A 23,018-nucleotide genomic window follows, 5' to 3' on the forward strand; every position below is an offset into this window, starting at 1 on the left:
TTTAGCTGGTTGCTTAAATAAAAGAATGTGATCAATGGTAACTTGATGTTTTTGGGACTTTCCCTATCATATCTAAGTATTGTTGCCTCAATAGAATAGTATTGTTAATAGAATTTCATAATGAAAGTGAGGGTTTGCTATTTTTGTATGTGACATTTTGTTGGGTTGATTCAAAGCATTATGCACAGTTATTAACTTGGATGTTTCCTATGCTGTTATTAAAAAAACTTCAAATAGAAATTTGACTCTACTGACTGTACCAGTTTAAGGACCACACCCAAAAGACAGTGCCTCACCATGTGTTTTCAGTAACTGGTAATCTCGCCCTTAAACAGACCTAACCCTGGTTTGGTAAAGAAATAGAATGGGAATGGAAAGAAAAGCAATATATGTGTTTGTGTAACTTTCAGCGTTGGTTAATCAGAATATTACAACTTACTTTAAAGTAACATGTTGTTTTCCAGTTTAGAATTTATAACCTTAGGAGTCATGCATCCCCTTATAAAATAATCATGTTATCTTTAATATGTAGATAATAATCTCTGTGTACTATACTTTTTCTTTTCAGCTTTCATCTTTGGCCATTAGTTCATTTTAAATGTTTTCAAGTGATTATACATTGTTATGCTGTTTTTATTTGTTCTTTTTTTTTTTTTTTTTTTTTAATCTTTTCGATTTTAAATTTTATGTGCATGAGTTTTTGGCCTGCATGTATGTAAGTGTACTGTGTGTATGCCTTGTGTCTCCAAAGGCCAAAGGAAGGTGTCAGAGCCCCTGGAACTATAGTCTCAGCTGGTTGTAGGCCACCACAGGGGTGCTGAGAGTTGGGGGGGACCAGGTCCTCCAGAAGAACAGTTGGTGCTCTTAACCCCTGAGCCATCTCTCTTTCCTGTTTTTATTTTTTTAAATTTATTTAATTTTATTTCATCTGCATTACTATGAAGGTGTCAGATTCCTTCGAATTGGGGTTACAGACAGTTGTGAGCTGCCATGTGGGTGCTGGGAATTGAACCTGTGTCCTTTGGAAAAGCAGACAGTGCTCTTAACTATTGAGCCATCTCTCCAGCCCCCTGTTTTTATTTTTAAAACTGGGATTAAATTTTTTTTTTAACTTTTGTAAAATAAAATAAAAAAAAAGTGAAATAATTTCTTATTCTATGAGGAAAGAGCCAGGGCACGGTCACAATCAGATCAAAGGAAAACAAAAGTTCAGTAGTGTAAAGGTCAGTGTCAGACTTCTAGGACTCATGGTCTAGGCACCAAAGGGCTTGGCCCAGTACTTCTCTGCCTTCCACTGCAACATAGCTACCCTTTTAGGCTCAGGCTGGCTCCGTTCCACAGCTGCTGCTATCCTTGATGGTTGTCCTGTTACTGGTGTCAATAAAATTCTGAGTTCTTCACTGTATCTAAGCTGCACCTTTATCAGTAGCCTCTTCTGGGCTCTCTTCAAGGACTGTAACTACCATGTGATGCCAAACTTCAGGCTTCCCTACAATTCTTCAGTCCTGGGTTTTCACTGCTCTTGAGGCTCCATCTTTACCAGTGGTCTCTGCAGGCCTCTTCAATGCCACATGCCTTCAAACAACTACCACCTGGGAGACTCCTTCACATATTACCAAGATCAGCTGACAGCGTGAAGTAGCTTGTCTACAGCTTCTCTGTGCTGACCTTGAGGAAACACTTCCCAGAGGATTGCACCTCACTAATGCTGCTTTCTTCTTAATCATTGTTAATTGCTCAGCTCCAGCTGACCAGCATCTAGTATCCCTGCAAAGCAAAGGTTTTACTTTGCTTAGTGAAACCACTTAGTGATTCAGGTCTCTTAATCACAGCCAATTTAGTTGACTAGATTCACAGATTTTTAGTACTTTATCACACAAGTAGCCCTGCTGAAATCTTGCTTATGTCTGAAGCTTCTCAGGCCAGGTTTCCATTGTCTGTATTGCTTTCAATATTTTTTAGTCCTCCAAACTTCCATAGAACCGCCAAATGAGCTCTGAGTGTTCAATGGCTTTTCCAGCCCCATATTCCATAATGCTATCATAATCCTCCACAAAACACATGATCAAGTATGCCATAACAATGTCCCACTCCTGGTAATAGTTTCTGTCTTAGGGTTTCTATTGTTGTAATAAAATAAAACCATGACCAAAATCAATTTGGGGAGGAAAAAAATTACAGTTTATAGTCTATTTTCCAGGGAACTCAGGACAGAAGCCTGGAGGCAGGAACTGAAGCAGAGACCATTGATGAATTCTGCTTACTGGCTTGTTTTCCAAGGCTTGCTTATCCTCCATTCTTATACAGCCAGGACCACATGCCCAGGGATGGCATGACCCACAATGGCCTGGGTCCTCCAACATCAATCATTATTAAGAAAATGCCCAACAGGTTTGCCCACAGGCATTTTCTCAGTTGTTTCCTCTTCTCAGAAATGTCTAGGTTTGTGTTAGGTTATTAAAAAGCAACCAGCACAATCCACAGACCTAAAGAAACTAAATAACAAGGAGGACCCTAGGGAGGATGCTTAATTCTCATTCAGAACAGCAAATAGAATAGACACCAGAAGCAGTTGAAGAGAGGGAACAGGAGGGGAGCCTTCCATAAATGTCCTCTCAAAGACTCCACCCAGCAGATTGAAGCAGATGCTAAGACTTACAGCTAAACTTTGGGCAGAGCTCAAGGTGTCATAGGAAAGAGTGGGGGAATAGAAATACCCAGAATAGACAGGAGCTCCATAAGAAGACCAACAGAGCCAACAAATCTGGGCCCATGGGGGCCTGCAGGGATTGATGCACCCAACCAAGGACTATTCATGAAGAGGACCTAGGCCGCCTGCTCAGATGTAGCTGATAGGCAGCTGCCTCCTTGTGGGTTCCCTAGTAAGAGGAGCAGGGCCTGTCTCTGACATGGACTCTGTTGTCTGCTCTTTGATCACTTCCCACTGGTGGAGAGCATTGCCAGGCCACAGAGGAAGAGGATGCAAGCAGTTCTAATGAGATTTGATAGGCTGGGGTCAGATGACAGGGGAGGAGGACTCCCCCTTTCTGAGAAATAGGGAAGGAAAATAGGAGGGAAGAAGGAGGGAGGGTGGGACTGTGAGGAGACTGAGGGATGGGGCTTACAGTTGGGATGTAAAGTGAATAAATTATAAAAAAATAAATTAAAAAAAGAATAAAAACAAAAAATTAACCAGCATAGTGATTTGTCATTTTTCATGGTAGCATGCTCAGAGCTGTTTGAACATTATCCTTATACAGGAAAATAATACATAACACATGCCTTAAAATACTTTTTGAAAAACTTAGAAACATTTACTTTCTATTCTGTAAATATTTCTTTAAAAGTTTCCCTATTGATGTGCTAAATATTATGGAGGTAGGATAAAAAGCAGCCCGTGCCCAAATCAAGTTTCAAAATATTTACAACAAAAGTGAAAGACAGAAAGAACTCCAAGAGAGAACAACTGCCAGTGCTTAAGCGGGATTGATAGCTGAGCAGAGATAATCTGCTGTGTAATGTGAGCAGCACTAGAAAAGAATGAGAGCTAGCCTGCCATTGTTTACTGTGAACCATTAAGTTATAAAAGGTTGGATGCTATATCTAATAAGTTTTGCTAGCAAAAAATAATGTCAAGGCTGGATGTCTTTAAGCACTTGGGAGGCACAGGTAGGCAGATCTCTGTGAGACTGAGGTCATCCTGGTTTACAAAGTGAGTTCCAGGACAGCCAGTACTACACAGAGAAATTCTGTCTTGAACAACTAAAATCAACCAACCAACCAAGCAACCAGTTTCAAGCCCAGTGTCAAGGTAGGATGTTAATGAAGTAAAAAGGTAACAGGAAGCAGCATTCGCCTTTGAGAGGATGTGAGTGCATAGATTCTTGCCTAGATGCAAGTGTATTAAACGCTAGGTACTTAGAGTGAGACAGGATAAGTTCCTATTTGGAGGTAAATGCCGAGTGTGGGGAAGTCAGAGGAAAATGCAGTTGTTCTCTCTTGGAGTTCTTTCTGTCTGAACACTTTTGTTGTAAATATTTTGAAACTTGATTTAAAAAATCTCTATTAACTACCTCCAAATTTTCAATTTTCCCCCTCAAAGTTTCTCTGTGTAGTCTTGGCTGTCCGGGACTTGCTTTGTAGACCAGGCTGCCCTGGAACTCACAGAGATCTGCTTGGCTCTGCCTCCTCAAGTGCTGGGATTAGAGGTGTATACCACCAAACCCGGCTCAAAATTTTCAGTTTTATGTAGTATAAAATAGTTGATAATGATTTGTTATAGTAGTTTTTGTAGTCAGTGCAGCTTTTTATTGATGCTTTTAATTATTTGGGCTTTGTAAATCTTGTCCTTTCTAATTGAAAATATATTTCTTTTTATCTATGTGTCTGAGTGAATATTCCAGGAGTGCATGGGTTCCCTCAGAGTGCAGTTGATCTCCAGGCCCTGACAGGCAGTTCAGCACTAGCTGACATGTGTTTTGGGAACCAAACTCAGGTCCTAAAAACTGACTTTTCAGGAAAAAAAGACTCAAACTGGTGGGACAGGTCTATAACTCCAGCCTCCTGGGAAACTGGAGAAGTACCTGGTCTTTCTGGTGCAAGAGAATGAGTCTCAGGTTATCCTGGGTACCTTACCTCAGTAAGGCACTCTGTAAAATTTCAAAGTCGGGTAGGGAGTAAGGGGAGGGGGAAGAAAGAAAAGGGAGGAAGGAAAGGCTGGGAATTTTGGAGATGTAGCTCAGTGGTAGTCTAGTACTTGCCTCTAGAGAATACCTCAGGAAGGTCTTCTGGGCTCTGGAGGAATGAGTAGAGAAAGGAAGGTCTTTGATAGCACATGACTGTAGATCCACACAGAACTAGTGGCCCAGTATGGTCATGGAAGGACCAGCATCAATTCATTGTATATTTAGGGCATAAGAACAAAGACTGGGAAAACACTGTACAATTGAAGTTCTCACTGTAGTATTTTGTATTACTCCTATTGGGTTCTTTTTATACAGCCTTTAGTGCTTTTATCTGGTGAGCCACTCGCCAATACCAATCTGTTGAATGATCATTTGCATTGATCAGTTGCTCTAGTTATAGGTTGATATATATTTGCTAAAAAGTGATTAAATGTTGATTATTATACATATGCTATTTTATGCTAGATTTTGTTTTATATATTGATATTTGAGATGGAGTAACATCCTGTTTCCCAGGCTGGCTTTATACATTTTTGATCCAGCTGCTTCAGCCTTCTGAATATCTGTGAGACCAGGCATGCATTGTAGTCCTTGGCATTGGATTTAATTTCAGTTTAGTTGTTTTTTAAAAGAGGTTAAAGACTGGGAGCATGTGGATATGGTTAATGTACAGTATATATGTGAATGAAAATTAAAAAAAAATGAGAGTGAGTTTTGCTTTGGCGAACATGTTAATTGCCTGAGATCAGTTTGTTTTCAAAGCTCTGTGTTAATGCTTAGTTAGGTCGGTCCATATAACCTTTACTCTTAGATAATGTGTTTTAACCACTGAAGCAGTAGCTCTGTCTTAAGATTCTATCTGATGCTTGGTTGGTGGGTGTTCTCACTGTTGCAGTTGTATTGTGTTGCTTGAGCCCATGCTTCATGTCTGCCTGTTGGTTATCAGTTCTTGTAATCTTTTACATTGTATTCTTCAGGATGTCCGGTCTTTGCTTTCCAAGAAAAGATTACTTACTGTGTACATAGCTTCTGTCCCCTACTCTTCCAGGGGAGATGCCAACACCCATCTCTTTTTCCCACATAGGGAACTGATGACAGAACAAAGTAACTTTCCTACCAAAATCTAACATTTTGGGTTTATAGACTCTTGGATTTATAGACCATGGATGACTCAAAGGCTGATGCTCTAAAAAAAAGCCTGTCTTTGCCTGAGTTGAGATTCGTAGAAACTAACTCTGGAGCTCTATGAATGGCTTGATAGATTGGACAGTTTCCTCTCTAGGCATCTGTTTGTTTCTTCTGTAATCATGAGGAGGGTACTTGTAAATCTTGTTAGTTTCAAGGACTTTCTGAGACTTGTAATTTGTTTACTTCTTAGTCTTATGAGTTGTCCCTTTTCCTTTGTGGGTGGAAAATTTGAGTTCTGAAGAAATTGCTGCATAATTATTGTGGTGGTTTGAATGAAAAATGTCCTTCATAGTCTTGGTCCCCAAGTGTTGATACTGTTTGAAGAGAATATGGAACCTTTAGGTGACCTTGCTGGAGAAGTACTTTAATAGGGGCAGGCTTTGTGAGTTTATAGCCTCATCCCACTTCTAGTTCGTTCTTCGTGTTTGTGGTTGAAGATATGTTTGCTTAGCTTCCTGCTCCCACTCTCTGCTCTCATGCTCCTCCTGACTTTATAGTCCACCGTTTTTTGAAAATCACTTTTGGACACCAGTGTCTCTTATCTAGGCAGTATTTTAGAACGCTGATGTGTAGATATCAGCTATCCTGGCAGTCCTCACGTACATTTGGGGCTGAGCATGGTAGCCCACCATCTCCCTTAGGATGTTGGCATTTCCTGTAATACATCATATATAACTCATTTACTGCAATTTCCAGATTTGCTCCTAGAATACTTTGCTAAGATCAAAGTTTATATTTATGATATATGAGTAGGGAGAGCTGTTGATGTTGAGTAATTTGCTCATTTTATGAGAAAATGTTTATTTTGGCTAATAGGTTTGGAGATTCTAGCTCATGACTAATTGACCCTTTTTTTTCTGAATTCCACAGTGTAGCATGTAGTAGAGCAAAATTTATCATCATATCAACGAACTAGTAGAAGGGAAGATAAAGAGCTTGGGGTTCCACAATCCCCTTTGAAGAGATACCTTAGGTGATGTAAGTAAGGATCACTCTCCTAGTTAGGGTTTCTTTTGCTGTGATGATATACCATGACCAAAAAACAAGTTGGGGGAGGAAAGGGTTTTTTTTGGCTTGCACTTCCATGGTACTGTTCATCACGGAAGGAAGCCAAGACAAGAATGCAAACAGGGTAGGGTCTTGGAGGCAGGAACTGATGCAGAGGCAATGGGATGCCTACTGGCTTGCTCCCTATGGCTTGCTCAGCATGCTTTCTTACAGAACGAAGGACCAGAAATGTCACCACCTCCAATGGGCTGGGTTTCCTCCTATCAGTCACTAAATAAGGATATGCCTGCCTACAGCCCAGTCTTTTTTTTAAAAAATAAATAATTAATTTATTTTTATATAAATTTGGTGTTTGGCTTACATGTATGGCTCTGTGAGGGAGTCAGATCTCCTGGGACTTGAATTACAGACAGTTGTAAACTGCCATGTGGGTGTTGGGAATTGAACGCAGGTCCTCTGGCAAAGCAGCTAGTACTCTTTTTTTTCATTTATTTATTTTTATTTTTATTAATTACAATTTATTCACTTTGTATCCCTCCTGTACCTCCCTCCCACACCCACCCTTCCTCTTTCTCACCCGTGTCCCTCTCCCAGTCCACTGATAAGGGAGGTCCTCCTCCCCTTTCCTCTTGATCCTAGTCTATCAGGTCTCATCAGGACTGGTTGCATTGCCTTCTTCTATGGTCTGGCAAGGCTGCTCCCCCATCAGGGGGAGGTGATTAAAGAGCAGGCCAATCAGTTCCTGTCAGAGACAGTCCCTGTCCCCATTACTACGGAGCTCACTTGGTCACTGAACTGCCATAGGCTACCTCTATGCAGGGGTTCCAGGCCATCTTCATAACTGGTCCTTGGCTGGAGTATCAGTTTCAGAAAAGACCTCTGTGCCCAGATTTTTTGGATCTGTTGCTGTCCTTGTGGAGCTCCTGTCCTCTCCAGGTCTTTCTATCTCCCAGAATGCCAAATTAGTTTTCTATTACTATGTAACAAATCACTAAAAACAAGTTTAACAACTTAAAACAATTCACATCTATTCTGACATTTTGATGGTCAGGAGTCAGGCTGCAGTGTCCTAAGTCTTCTGCTGGTTGGTTCTTGCTCTCATCTGCACGTCAGAGTCCTCCCTGACAGCTCCTTGTGGTTGTTACTTGATGCCCAAGGCTCAAAGTCTGCTCTTGTCTGTTGGCATTCCACAGACCTTTATTTGTTACCTATAGGCCACAAGAGAGCCCCTCCTGAGGTTGTTTAGTCACTCTTGAAAGGACTTTCATTTGATCAGGTAGGTGCCAATGATAAGGTTTCCTTTGCTTACCCAGGAAGCAATAGACTTGGAACCTTAACACGTTTATTACCAGTTCACATTTGTCATAGAGCATATAGCACCTACTACTGATGTGATACAGCATCTAATTTATGGGTCTTGCATGTAGTTTCTTAGGAGAGAACACAAATTGAATGTATATCCCAGAGGACCAGAATTTTGGGGAGCATTTTAACCTGTGTTATTGCTTATCATGAATAATTTTAAAAGTGAAATCTGAATACTTACTTGCATAGATTAGATGGGAAAGAACTATGAAGAACTGGACAGAAAGTATAGAAGTGTTCAGGGCTGGAGAAGTGGCTGAGCAGCTAAAAGTACTTACTGCTCTTGCAGAAGATGTGGGTTTGGGTCCCAGGACCTACCTGGTGGCTCACAGCTTTCTGGAACTCTAGATCTAGGAGGTCCTATGCCCTCTTCCACCTCTGTGGGCTCCAGCACATATGAAGCAGACATAAATGTACACAAGCACACACCCATGCACATAAAATAGTGTAGAAGAATTCAATAATGAGGGTATACATGACAAATGACATCCTTTTGTGCTTAATTTATTTTAAAGAAACTGTTATTGAAGGTGGTGGTGCTTCATGAGGGTGGTAGCTCCCAATGAACAAGATAGAATTGTATTTGAAAAAAAAAAAAAAAAAGGGTCCAGACCTATTTAGAAGATAAACAGATGGGCTAGAGAGATGGCCCAGTGGTTAAGAGCACTTGCTGCTCTTGCAGAGGACCTGTGGGTTTGGTTCCTTGCACCTACGTGTCCACTCCCAACTATCTGTAACTCCAGTTCTAGAGGTTTTAACATCTTCTGCTGGCTTCTATAGGACTATATGCACACAGTGCACTACATACATGCAGGCAAACATTCAGACATATAGAATAAAATGAATAAATATTAAAAAAAGAAAGTGAATAAATAGAAGGTTGTCTGCTCTCCTCCTCCTCTGTCGTTCCCTTCTTAATTTCCTCCTCCTTTCCTCCTTCCTTCCTTCCTTCCTTCCTTCCTTCCTTCCTTCCTTCCTTCCTTCCTTCCTTCCTTCTTCTTCCCTTCCTCTCTCCCCTCTGTCCCCTTCCTCCCTCCCTCTTTCCTCTTTTTTCTTCTTTTTTAATACAAGTTCATTATGTAGTCATGGCTAGCATGGGACTCACTAAGTAGTGAAGGCCTCAAACTTGTATGATTCTTATGTCTCTGCTTCCCAAGTGCTGAGATAACAGGATTACAGCTGGGTTGGAGTAGTGCATCTGTAGGAGAGAAAATGGCTTCCCTCATACTGCAGTTTTCAGAGTGCATATTGTCTCTGGGTGTTTCTCATGCCTCCTTTCCCTGCTTTGTGCTGGCTGCTAACTCTGGGAATCCTTTTTCTGAAACAGATGTGGACAAACTAGGGTGTTTTTATTTTTTGTTTTTTCCCTTTGAATGTCATTACTTAGGCAGTTACTGTTGAGTGTTGCATTTGTTATTTATTGTGATGCTTACAATTATTTTTAGCTTTGACAGAAATCTTGTCTTTGTTAGTTTTTGTGGAAGTTTCTCTGCATAGTTCTAGCTGTCCTAGAACTCACTTTGTAGACCAGGCTGGCCTCGAACTTGGAGATCACCCTGCTTCTGCCTCTTAAGTACTGGGAGTAAAGGTATGTACTATCACTGCCTGGCTTAGTTTTAGAGTGAATAGTTTTTCTCTTTACAGAAGAAGAGGTCATGAATTTGAGAGGGGGTGGGTAACACAGGAGTTGGGCAGAAGGGTAGAAATGATATAGATAGAGTACTTGTGTGAAATTGTCAAAAATATGAAAAGTTTGAATAAAAAAAGATACTGATTTCTGTGTAAGTTTATCTTTTTATTTTTTTTATTTGCCAGCTTGCATTCACGAGAGATGGACTCTGTGGTCTGTGGAACGAAATGGTTAAAGATGGAGAAATTGTGTACACTGGAACAGAATTAACACAGAATCGAGAGCTCCCTTCTAGAAAAGGTAAGAATTTTTAATGGATACTTTTTTATTTTGTAAATACTATTATAATTTTATTTCAAAGTAAAAATTTAAAAATTATATGCACGTACATGTGTGCATACAGGCATGGTGGTGTGCATGTAAGGGGACAAACACGTGAGAGTTGGTTCTCTCTGTTGCATGAGTCCTATGGATTTAACTCAGGTTGTATGGTGTAGTGAGGAATGCCTTTGTTTGCTCAGCTATCTTCTCCTCCCCCTTTAAAAATAACCTTTATTTAGTTGTGTGTGGGCATTTTACAGAAACTTTGTAATGTGCTAGAAAATGGGAACACTTGAGCATTGGTTTTTTTGTTTGTTTGTGTGTGTATGTGTTTGAGCTTTGTTTTCCCTTTGGTGATTTTTGTGTAGATGTTAGTTAATAGTTTAAACTGTCCAGATTTTTTGTTTGTGTTAATTAATGTATAGCTTGTTGGAAGTTATGTATAGCTTCTCCTTCTAATTTTGAGATGGATCTTCTCATAACTAACTATAAATATTGGTTATTGTGAAATTGGATGAAAAATGATTCCTCTCGTAAGGCTTGGATAGCTCAATTGATAAGGCTCCTGATCCTGAATCCAAGAAAATGATTCCTCTATAAACCTTTGTCAGTGAATGGTAATTCTGTATAGGCCTATAGTGATAAATTCAACACTGCTCATTTGTTGTTTCTGCCTGGTGATTGAAATCAGCATCAGGACTTTAAAAAAAACAGATGGATGCCAGCACCTGTTCCAAATGAGGCTCAATGTAGAGTTTGATGAGTATCATTCAAATCTAGAAAAGTTACTTTTAGAATGTAATTTTTTTAAACTTTTTCGAGACAGGGTTTCTCTGTGTATCCCTGACTGTCTGGAACTCGCTCTGTAGACTAGGCTGGCCTGGAACTCAAAAGATACACCTGCCTTTACCTCCCAAGTGCTAGGATTAAAGTTGTGCACCACTACTACCTGGCTTATTTTTAGAATGTATAGTTTTTCTTTCTTTTTTTGAACATAAAAAAAAAAAAAGATTTATGTATTTATTTGTGTATGCAGTGTTGTGTGTGCTGGGCACCAGGTCTCATTATAAATGGTTGTAAGCTACCACGTGGTTGTTGGGAATTGAACTCAGGACTCCTGGAAAAGTAGACAGTGCTCTTAATCTCTGAGCCATCTCTCCAGCCTAGTTTTTCTCTTTGGTGAATGAATTGTTATACTGTTGATTGGAAAGTGCATGAGGAAATGTATTATTAGCTTGTGTTTTGGTTATATCATCTAGTAGAGTGAACCCTCTTGTATGTATGTGGAAATTTCCAAATATATGCAGAGTAACTGAAAGATATGTACGCTGAGTGGATAAAAATTCATCTTACTGTTTGGCTTAACATGTTTATTATATCACTTGTTCATGAATGTGTCTCACCTGGCTTCCTGCATATTGTTATCTTGAGTTTATTATAAAACATTTTCATTTATTAGTGTGTGTGTAGGGAGGGTGTGTGTTTATGTTTGAAAGCAGTGTACACGTGGAGGTCAGAGAATAACTACAGGAGTCAGTTTTTGTTTTCCACCTTGATTTTCAAGACAGGGCCTTGTTCTGCTGCTCTGCATGCCCCAGGTTAGCTGGCCCCAAAGCTGACAGGAACAAATACTAAACAAATTGTAGTTTTTATATCAAACCTAGGGTTTCCAGCATGCTAGGCAAACACTGTGGGTCATGATAGGCAGACACTCTGCTGTGCCATCCTCAACCTACAAACCTTGTTTTAAATAGTAAAGCCTTTTAGTGTTAGGATATGCAGAAGCTATGGTTGATGTATAGAAAATGTTAACAGTACAACAGTTTGAGTTTAGACCATAGTGTCTGACTAGACTATTATTTTTGTTTTCTTTGAATTCAGTCAATTTATTCCTCTTGGGCCCTTCTCCATTCAGTTATTAGCAGCCCTCTAGATCCTAGGCTCAGTAGTTTGAACAAGGTGGCCTTGGGTTGTTTGCACAAATGTCTTCATCTGAACGGGACAGGAATGTCTTAAAGTCCTAAGATTAGTCAATTGCTAGCTGGTCCTCAGACAAGGTGACAAACTGGAATTTTTGCTCACAGCCCCTTAGGTTTTCCTGGGGCCTTCAGAATGTTAGCCCCTGGCCCTTTTCTTTCCTGCAACAAGTGTGTGTGTGTGTGTGTGTGTGTGTGCGCGCGCGCGCGCGCACATGCGCGCACATGCGCATGTATGTGTGTGTGATGGAGAGAGAGAGAGAACATGTGTACAAGTGTACTGCTGGAGATGGAATATGTTTAGTAATGTGTTCTACTATTGAGCCACACCTCTGTATTCTTCCTAGTATTTCTTAATTTACTTTGTGTTTCTTAGTAATTTGTATTTTGTATCTAGTGTATCGTTTGATTCCTGCGGATGGGAAAAGGAGAGTGTATAGACATTAAAGTGAGTTTCTTTTCCTGTGAGCTGATGGTGCTTATTGTAATGTTAGTCATGCTCTTGAGGGACTTCATCTTATTTTTGCTGTAGTATTCTGATTTGTGCTCCTGAGAGTAAAGCCTGAGGTGTGTTTGGAGATACTTCTTGTCTTCTTGTTAGCTATCAAAAATTTTCCATGCTGAAGAAGTAAGTAATATGATATCTAATACAACAAACTTTAGCATATGTCTGGAGTCCTATAGCTACCACCTTAATCTGGATACAGTTTCATCATTGTTTAAACTCCCAGTGTTGTTCCTTTCATCCTCCTAGACCCTTCACCCACTGATCTGCTCATTATAGCGTTTCGTGTGCCTGCACTTTTATTTTTCGTGTGCCTGCACTTTTATTTAAGTAGAATGTGAGGCTTTTTTGTTTATTTAGTTTGTTCCCTTTTGCCATTTGATGTTGGTTCCAGAAAAATCCATTGCTAATATCTGAGGACAGAGATCCCAAGGTACCATGAAAAGGAAGAAAGGGAGGCAGACTGGGTGTGGTTTTTGGTGGTGACAAGACCAGTTGGATTGCACAGTTTGGGTCAAAAAGAGGGATGTGTTTATGGCTGGAGAAAAGTGACTTCATCATGGCTAGGATGTACTTGTTTATCTTAAGATCGTATCAAAGAATCAAGTGTGTCCTGGCAGCCAAGGTCTACTTATAAAACTCCATGTACTACTCTAGTGGTTTTGTGTATTATGGTTGGTAAATGAAGCATGAAAAACAAAATAGGGTTACTCTGTGGTGCCGTGGTGGTTATGAGTTAGAATGACAGTAATATGGCCAAGCCATATCCATCAGGAAGGAGAGGCTTGTGGGAATCTACTATTTATAGTCAAACCAATAGAAGTTGTGCATTACCCAGAATCTGTTGCTTGTAATTGGCATCTGAAGTCGTGGCAGAGCCCTTAACCTGTGTGTTCTGTTCTAACTCCAGCTAGTTACTACCAGAATTAAATTAAACTGCTGAACATAGAGTTGGTGTAAATCCTATTTCAATGATAATGGTCCTTAAATTTTATTTATTATTTGTGTGTGTGTGTGGTGTGTTTACATGCTATGGCAGGTATTTGGGGATCAGAGGAGCACCTCTGGGTTTTGGGGATTGAACTCAGATTGTCAGGCTTCAACTGAGCTGTCTTGCCATCTCAGTGATAGTGGTCTCTTTTACTTTTATTTTTTAATAGTGGTCTCTTAAAGCATTGGTTCTCAGCTGGGCAGTAGAGGAGGACATTGGATAGTTAAAAAATGTTTTTAGTGTTTTATCTCTAATTATCCTTTGGTTATTCAGCAATTTTGAGTCGCTGGATTAAAGCAATTTGTGTGAAGTTCAAATAGACAAATATTAAAGACAAATTTTCTCAGTTGTGAAATCTAGTAGGACATTGATAAAATCTTAAAAAACCCTTCGTATGTTAAAGAATTTAAACATCCTTTTTATTGTATCCATTAATTAATTAATTCATTCATTAATTCATTCCTAAGTAAACTATACTGAGTCTTTTGTAGTTTTAATTCATGTGTTTTCAAATCATAAAACATTGAGTTACTGTTGTTTGTGTGCTGTAGTAACTCTCCCATGTTTGGGAAGAACATTTATAGAGATTGATAAGATGTGCTCGCCCTTCCCCTTTCTCTTTCCTTCTCTCCTTCCCTTCCTTTCTGCTATTCTTATTTTGAGACAGGGCCTTCCTCTGTAGCCCAGGCTGGCCTGGAACTTCCTTGTGGCCTAAGATGACTTGAACTCATGGTGCTGGGGGTTACAGGTGTGTGCCACCATGACCAGCTTGACTCTTGTAGTTTGAAAAACAATTATGGACATTAAAAATGTTCACATTTTTAATTTTCTAGATGATGGTGTTGATACTCAGAGTGGAACCAAGAAAGAAGATCTTAATGACAAGGAGAAGAAGGAGGAAGAAGAGACACCTGCTCCTGTGTATAGAGCCAAATCAATCCTGGAGAGTTGGGTGTGGGGCAAGCAGCCAGGTATTAAACTTTTTCACAGCAGTGAATCAAGTTTTTGTTTGTTAATGGATTTTTCTAACATTAAAACTCATTTTCATTACAGTAAAATATGTCTGATAAAATATAACCATTTTTTAAGCCTATAGTTCATTAAAAATACATTCATACTGTAGTATAAAATTACTATCACCCATGTCCGTTGAACATTACTCCCCACAACCCCCAGGCAACTACAGTCATCTTTGATGTCTACACTAAACTGTTCAAAAGTGCCACATATAAGTAGACTCAGATAGTATTTATTCCGTTTTTTTTTAACGTATTTTGCATAGTGTACATTTAAGTTTATGGTGTGACCTTTTAGAAATTAACTATTTCACTCTTTTGTGTTTGTGTGCATATTTTGATTATATATTTACTAGTTGGTGTACTCTGTTACTTCTCCCTGTTGTTTTTTTTTATGATAACGTTTATTTAAAATAGTATTAATCTAGAAAACTCATTTTACATGAGTTTCCAAATAGTTATTAGAGTTAGAAACAATAAATAAATGAAATCAGAAAAAAACACTCTGTAGAAAAAATATAAAAGGAACATTTCTGCATGTGAATGCATGTGAATAACAAAACACATTGTTAACCACCAAGCCTCTGTGTACTCCTCTGAAGGCAGTCTCTCTTAGTGAGTACCACTCTTAGCCTTGAGAGCTGATTCATTGTCATTGTACCCTGAGTAGATGAATACTGCTGCCATAAACATGCTTCTTCAGTCTCTGGTTAAGGTCACTGCTTTTAGTTCTGTATGTATTAACTAGGAACAATGGATTGTATCAAAATACTGTGATTAACTTTTTCTTTTTTAACTTTTTTTAATTTTAATTTTAATTTTTAATATTAATCACAGGTTATTTACTTTGTATCCCAGCCGTAGCCCCCTCCCTCATTCTCTCCCAATCCCACCCGCCCTCCTTTATCCCCTCCCTCCTCCCTTTCCAAGTCCACTCCCTTTCCAGGTCCTCCTCCCCTTCCATCTGACCCTAGCTTATCAGATATCTTCAGGACTGGCTGCCATATTCTCCTTTGTGGACAGAGACTGTTCCTCCCTTGGGGGTGGGGAGGTAAAGGAGCCAGCCTTTGAGTTCATGTGAGAAATAGTTCCTGTTCCCCTTACTAGGGAACCCACTTGGGTTACTGAGCTACCATGGGCTACATCCCAGCAGGGGTTCTAGATTATATCCATTCATGGTCCTTGGTTGGAGAAACAGTCTCATAGAGGATTCCCGTGCCCTGATATATGTTGTCCTTGTGGAGCTTCTGTCCTCTCTAGGTCATTCTAACTCCCCCTTCTTTCATATGATTCTCTGCACTCTGCCCAAGGTTTGGTTATGAGTCTCCACATCTGCTTTGATACACTGCTAGGTAGAGTCTTTAGAGGCCCTCAGTGGTAGGCTTCTGTCTTGTTACTTGTTTTCTCCTACTTTCCCTGTCCATCCCATTTGTGTTTCTAAGTGAGGACTGATCATCTCTAGTGCTTTCTCAGACAATTAGGAAAAGCGTTCTCAAGATCCAGCTATACCACTCCTAGGCATATATCCAAAAGAAGTTCAAGTATACAACAAAGACATTTGCTCAACCATGTTTGTAGCAGCTGTATTCGTAATAGCCAGAACCTGGAAATAAACCAGATGTCCATCAATGGAGGAATGGATATAGAAGTTGTGGTACTTTTACAAAATGAAATACTACTCAGCAATTAAAAACAAGGAATTCATGAAATTTGCAGGCAAATGGTGGGATCTAGAAAAGATCATCCTGCGTGAGATATCCCAGGAGCAGAAAGACATCCATGGTATATACTCACTTATATAGACTTATAAGATAGGATAAACATACTAAAATATGTGCACCTAAAGAAGATAAACAAGAAAGAGGACGCTGAGTAAGATGATCAATCCTCACTTTTTAAACTTTTACTTTTTAAATTTATTTACTTTATATCCCAAGGTGCCTCCTTCCTCCTATCCCCCAGTCTCCTCTCCTTTCCTCTTCCCCTCTCCCTTTCCCCAAGAAAAGGAAAGCCCCTTCCCCCATATCAATTCTCCCCAGCACATCAAGGTTCATCAGGACTGAGCATATCTTCATCTACTGAGGCCAAGCAAGGCAGCCCTGCCAGGGAGAAGTGATCCAGAAGCAGGCAATAGAGTACATATTAGAAATAGCTCACCCCTCACACCACTTAGCAGGCAATCCACATGAAGACCAAGCTCCCCATCAGCTACATATATGCAGGGGGCTTAGGTCCAGATCGTGCATGCTCCTTAGTTGATGTCTTACTCTCTGTAAGCCCCCAATGTCATTAACTGTTTAAGGCACTAGTATAGTGTTTTCCAGAGGCCACATTATTTTTCATTCTTTGAGCAGTATACAAGGGTTCTAGTTTCGCAAGCAAAACTTACACTTTTCTTTTTTGGTCTTCTTTTATTGTATTTAATTTTTTAAAATGTTTGATGCATTTTTGTTTCAAAAATTTGTTTTCATCTGTGTTGGGGCTTGATCCCAGGGTCTTGTACAAGGTAAGCACATACTATATGATTAAGCTATATTATTAGATGCCAGAAAGGTTTCAATTCAAAAAGAAAATATGAAATTTTCTTGTGAAAATTCATAGATTATAAAGACATAATTGTCTTCCACAATTATAGTTTTATCTTAAGGATTTATTGCTTTTATGAGTTTGGTAGGTATATTTAACCTTTTGTTCTTTCTATGCATATAAATATAAACGTGTAGTTTAATTAAGTTTAACCTGTACTAAATAATAGTTCGCAGCTCATAGTGTTTTTATAAGGTAGCACTGAGTACATAAGTACACTGCCTTCCTCAGTGTACTTATGTTTTTGTCTGGCACATATTAGTTTAATTCAGACATTTGATTCTTTTTATTTTGATCAAAAATTTTTGGAAGTTATTAGTTTATATTTTTCAACTTGGTTTAATTGATGTTATCCCATTGTTTTCACTGATTTCTGATCTAATATTATTATTATTTTTGTTCATGCTTGTTCTTTGTTGTACTCTCTGTGGCTAACATTAATTAATTAGTTAATTAATTTCATTATTCATGTGTAGGAACTCAGGACAGTTTTCAATAGCCAGTTGTTTTCTTCTATCACATGGATTCTGTGAATTGAACTTGGGTTGTCAGGCGTGGTGGGAAGTACCTTTATCTTTTTTTTTTTTTTTTTTTTTAAAGCTAGAGGCTTTGATTGTGGATTTTGAGCTTTCATCTTTTCTGATATTTGTTCATCTTCCAGCAGTGTTGTCATCTTGCAGATTTGTAAATGTGTTTTCATTTTTTTCTTTAAAATTTATTTTAATTCACTTTACATCCTTGTTGTAGCCCTAGCCCTCCTTCCTTCCTAGCCCCAACCTCCCTTCCTACCCCCTCCCCACTCCCCTTTTCCTCAGTTGAAAATTGTTTTTAACTTTGGAAATGTGTTACTTAATTTCCAAATACTAGGGTACTTTAATGTACTTGTTTTTAATAATTACTAATTTAATTTTGTTGGGCTAGTAAAATATTTTGTATAATTTTACTCCTTTTAGATTTGCTGAGTGCTGTGTTACAGCTTAAGATATAACGTTCCCTGTTGACTGTTTCAGCCAAGAATAGTGTACATTTTTCTCTTTGTGGATCTTTTTGGTGGTGTTGTTGGCTTTTGTTTTGTTTTGTTTTGAGACTGGATTTCTCTGTGTCTTCCTGGTTTGTCCTGGAACTCACTCTGTAGAACAGGCTGGCTTTGCACCCACAAGAGATCCATCTGCTTCTGCCTCCCAAGTGCTAGGATTAGAGGAGTGTGCTACCACTGCTTGCCTTGCTCTGTGAATTTTTAACAGGATGTTGTGATTTACAGTTCTGAGGATATAAGCCAAGCTGTACGTGTTAGGTAGCCCTTGTTACAACCCAAGCCTTATTATTTGCATCTTTTTTTCATTATTATTATTATTATTATTATTATTATTATTATTAATTACACTTTATTCATTTTGTATCCCCCCATAAGCCCCTCCCTCCTCCCCTCCCGATCCCACCCTCCCTTTCTTCATGCATGCTCCTCCTCCCCATGTCCACTGATAGGGGAGGTCCTCCTCTCCTTCCTTCTGATCTTAGTCTATCAGATCACATCAGGAATGGCTGCATTGTCTTCTTCTGTGGCCTGGTAAGGCTGCTCCCCCATCAGGGGGAGGTGATCAAAGAGCAGGCCAATCAGTTTATGGCAGAGGCAGTCCCTCTTCCCATCACTATGTAAGCCACTTGGACACTAAACTGCCATGGGCTACATCTGTGCAGGGGTTCTAGGTTATCTCCATGAATAGTCCTTGGTTGGAGTATGAGTCTTTGGGAAGTTCCCTGTGTTCAAATTTTCTTGTTCTGTTGCTCTCCTTGTGGAGTTCCTGTCCTCTCCAGCTCTTGCTATTTCCCACTTCTTACATAAAATTCCATTCACTCTGCCCAACAGTTGGCCATCAGGCTCAGCATCTGCTTTGATAGTCTGCAGGGCAGAGGCTTTCAGAGGCCCTCTGTGGCAGGTTCCTAGGTTGTTTCCTGTTTTCTTCTTCTGGCTTTCAGAGGCCCTCTGTAGCAGGTTCTTAGGTTGTTTCCTGTTTTCTTCTTCTTCTGATGTCCATCCTCTTTGCCTTTCAGGATGGGGATTGAGCGTTTTGTTAGGGTCCTCATTTGCTTAGTTTGTTTAGATGTACCGATTTTAGTGGGTTTATCCTATGTTGTATGTTTATATGAGTGAGTATATACTGTGTGTGTCTTTTTGCTTCTGGGACAACTCACTCAGGATGATCCTTTCCAGGTCCCACCTTTACCTGCAAATTTCACCAATTCTCTTCAAACTATTCCACAAAATAGAAACAGAGGGAACATTACCAGACTCATTCTATGAAGCCACAGTCACCTTGGTACCTAAACCTCAAAGAATTAACAAAGAAAGCGAATTTCAGGCCAATCTCCCTTATGAACATTGATGCAAAAATACTTAACAAAATACTTGCAAACCGAATACAAGAACACATCAAAGATATATATCATCCACTATGACCAAGTAGGCTTCATCCCAGGTATGCAGGGGTGGTTCAGTATATGGAAATCCATCAATGTGATCCACCATATTAACAAACTGAAAGAAAAAAAACCACATGATAATCTCCCTAGATGCTAAAAAAGCATTTGACAAAATCCAACATCCATTCATGTTTAAAGTATTGGAGAGATCAGGGATACAAGGCACATATCTAAACATAGTAAAGGCGATATACAGCAAGCCTATAGCCAACATCAAACTGAACGGAGAGAAACTTAAAGCAATCCCACTGAAATCAGGGACAAGACAAGGCTGCCCACTCTCTCCATATCTCTTCAACATAGTGCTGGAAGTCCTTGCTAGAGCAATAAGACAGTTGAAGGAGATCAAGGGGATACAGATGGGAAAGGAAGAAGTCAAATTATCACTATTTGCAGATGATATGATAGTATACATGAGTGACCCCAAAAACTCTACCAGGGAACTCCTACAGCTGATAAACACCTTTAGCAAAGTGGCCAGATACAAAATTAACTCAAAAAAATCAGTAGCACTCCTGTATACAAAAGACAAAAGGGCTGAGAAAGAAATTAGGGAAATAATACCCTTCACAATAGCCACAAATGACATAAAGTACGTTGGTGTAACCCTAACCAAGCAAGTCAAAGACTTGTATGAAAAAAAATTTCAAGAAAGAATTAGAAGAAGATATGAGAAGATGGAAAGATCTCCCATGCTCATGGCTTGGCAGGATTAACATAGTAAAAATGGCCATCTTACCAAAAGCAATCTACAGATTTAATGCAATTCCCATCAAATTGCCAACACAATTCTTTACAGACCTGGAAAGAAAAAATCTCAACTTCATATGGAATAACAAGAAACCGAGAATTGCTAAAACAATCCTCTACAATAAAAGATCTTCTGGAGGTATCTCCATCCCTGATCTCAAGCTGTACTATAGAGCAACAGTTATAAAAACTGCATGGTACTGGCATAGAAACAGAATGGTGGATCAGTGGAATCGAACAGAGGACCCAGAAATAAACCCACACGCTTATGGACACCTGATTTTTGACAAAGGTGCCAAAACCATACAATGGAAAAAAGATAGCATCTTCAACAAATGGTGCTGGTCCAACTGGATGTCTACATGTAGAAAAATGAAAATAGATCGATACTTATCACCCTGCACAAAACTGAAGTCCAAGTGGATCAAAGACCTCAACATAAAACCAGACACATTAAATTGGCTAGAAAAAAAGTGGGGAATACCCTAGAACTCATTGAATCTTTTTTTTTTTTAATTTTTATTAATTACACTTTATTCACTTTGTATCTTCCCATAATCCCCTCCCTATTATTTGAATCTTATAGGTTCAAGTTAATTGATATTATCTATGCTTTCTTTGCTGCTAAAATTTAAAAATCAAAATTAGCATATAAGTTGTTACATATCACTATGACTTTTTAATATTCAGAACATATTTATTTGTAAAAGCAAAAAATTAGAAACAGCCCAAACCTCCATCAGCATAATTGTGGGGTCTCTATGCCATGACTACAAAGGGAATGAAAAACAGACAAAGCATGGATTAAAACAGTAATACTGAATGAAGGAAGATGGTCAGTAAAATTCTTTCCCCTGGGGAAATGGAAACATTTAACCCTTTCCTCATAAGGTCCCAACCAAAGTGATTCCACTAAGTTAATTCTGGGGAAATAATGAGTTTATTGGGCTTACTTACAGAGCATAGGTGAGCATGGGTGCCCTAAAGGAGCCCCATTAGAAAGTTTATACCCAGCATGGACGATGCCTTCCTCATAGTTGCATAGATGGAGCCACATTCCCTACTCTTCCCCAGCCTGTATGCCCTAGTTCCTCCCTGAGAAGCTGAAACAGAATTGCATCCAAATTGCTGGGAATTGCTGCAGTGGCTAGAACTTCAGGTGAGGGTCCAGTGACTGACCCTGCCCTCTCCTATGAGGGAATGTCATTATGACATTTTCAAACAAAGCATGTTGTAGTGATCTGCTCTTCCTCACCTCTTTTGTAAGGCATTTTTTAAAAACATCTTTCATGTCCCCTATGTCCTTTTAGCTACCCCATTCTCTTTTGCCACCTGTTATTACCTTTTGTGGTCTCCTTTATAGTTTTTGGCACTTTGACTCCACTTATACCTGTTTATATGCATACATGTATACATTATAGGCTCTGATCCTCATGGATCACATACGATTTTTGTTATTTGAGTTTGGATCACTTCACTTAATATTATACTTTGCAGATCCATTCATTTTCCTTCAAATTTCATTATCTCATTTTTCTTCATGGATAATCATGATGCCATTATGTATACACACCTCATTTTGATTATCCATTCATCTCTTGATGGATATTGAGATTCTTCCTGTTCTGTACATGATTGGGAGAGGAATTGCATGAATACTCAAGACTGGATTGTCACTTCAGGATAGCATATGTTGACACTCTGAGCTATCTCAGGTGGTTTTCTAGTTTGAAGGATGTAGGTCATGAGATAACACAAGAGCAGATGTGCCGTTTTCCAGCTTGTCTTTTTTTGTCATAGACACCTCCTTTCTCACCCAGTGCATGAGGTGAGAATGCATTGCTGTGTATGGCCTTCTCATACAGTGCGGGCATTTAGGGTGTGCAGTGCTTTTGTTTTATAGGTCGCATTTTAGACTGCTTATAACCATTTACAGGTTCTATTTTATAGATTTGTGGGTTTCAGATGTGCTTGCTAAAAGTAGTCAGCAAGAAAGATTGCTTGTTTACACATAACTGGAGTTTATGTATAGGAATTCTTCCTCTATGCAGGACCGTGCATAGAGGAAGAATTCCTCTATGGAATTAGGCCCTGTCCTCTGTTTCCTTCGTTTTTCTACTGTCTCTTTGTGGTCAGAGAGAAATAAATTGAAGTCTGACTGAATTCTTCCTCTATGCACCCTTGATTAGGCCCTGTCTTCCATTTCCTTTGTTTTTCTACTGTCTCTTTGTGGTAAGAAAGAAATAAATTGAAGTCTGACTGCTTTTCTTCTCTTTTGCTAAGAGTATTGAAGCCTTTTTTGTTAATCGTGGACTTTTCTTTCAGTTCTCCAGGCTTTACTTCATGCATTTTTAAAACTCAATAATGAACTACATGAACACTTAGGATTGTTTTTTTCAGACTGGCAGAAGGGAAAGATTAAAACATTGAAATTCCATCTCACCCCCAGATATAATGCATGTCATTCAGAAAACAAATGACAAATGCTGATGAGGTGTGGCAATAAAGGAGCCTGT

At 39.2% G+C, this 23,018-nt stretch overlaps 1 protein-coding gene across 2 annotated transcripts in view; it reads left to right on the forward strand.

The window, feature by feature from the left end:
• The window catches only part of Herc2 (HECT and RLD domain containing E3 ubiquitin protein ligase 2), a 184,166-nt gene that overhangs the window by 5,446 nt on the left and 155,702 nt on the right, over positions 1-23,018 (forward strand). For both annotated transcript variants that reach the window (XM_055607517.1, XM_055607518.1), the window contains exons 3-4: positions 10,062-10,176; positions 14,503-14,640. In XM_055607517.1, coding sequence (XP_055463492.1) covers positions 10,062-10,176; positions 14,503-14,640 — 253 coding nt within the window. The remainder of the gene's footprint in view (positions 1-10,061; positions 10,177-14,502; positions 14,641-23,018) is intronic.

Source organism: Psammomys obesus, unplaced genomic scaffold (assembly GCF_907164565.1).
Source record: "Psammomys obesus unplaced genomic scaffold, mPsaObe1.curated_primary_1811, whole genome shotgun sequence".
In the NCBI taxonomy this organism is placed as follows: Eukaryota; Metazoa; Chordata; class Mammalia; order Rodentia; family Muridae; genus Psammomys; species Psammomys obesus.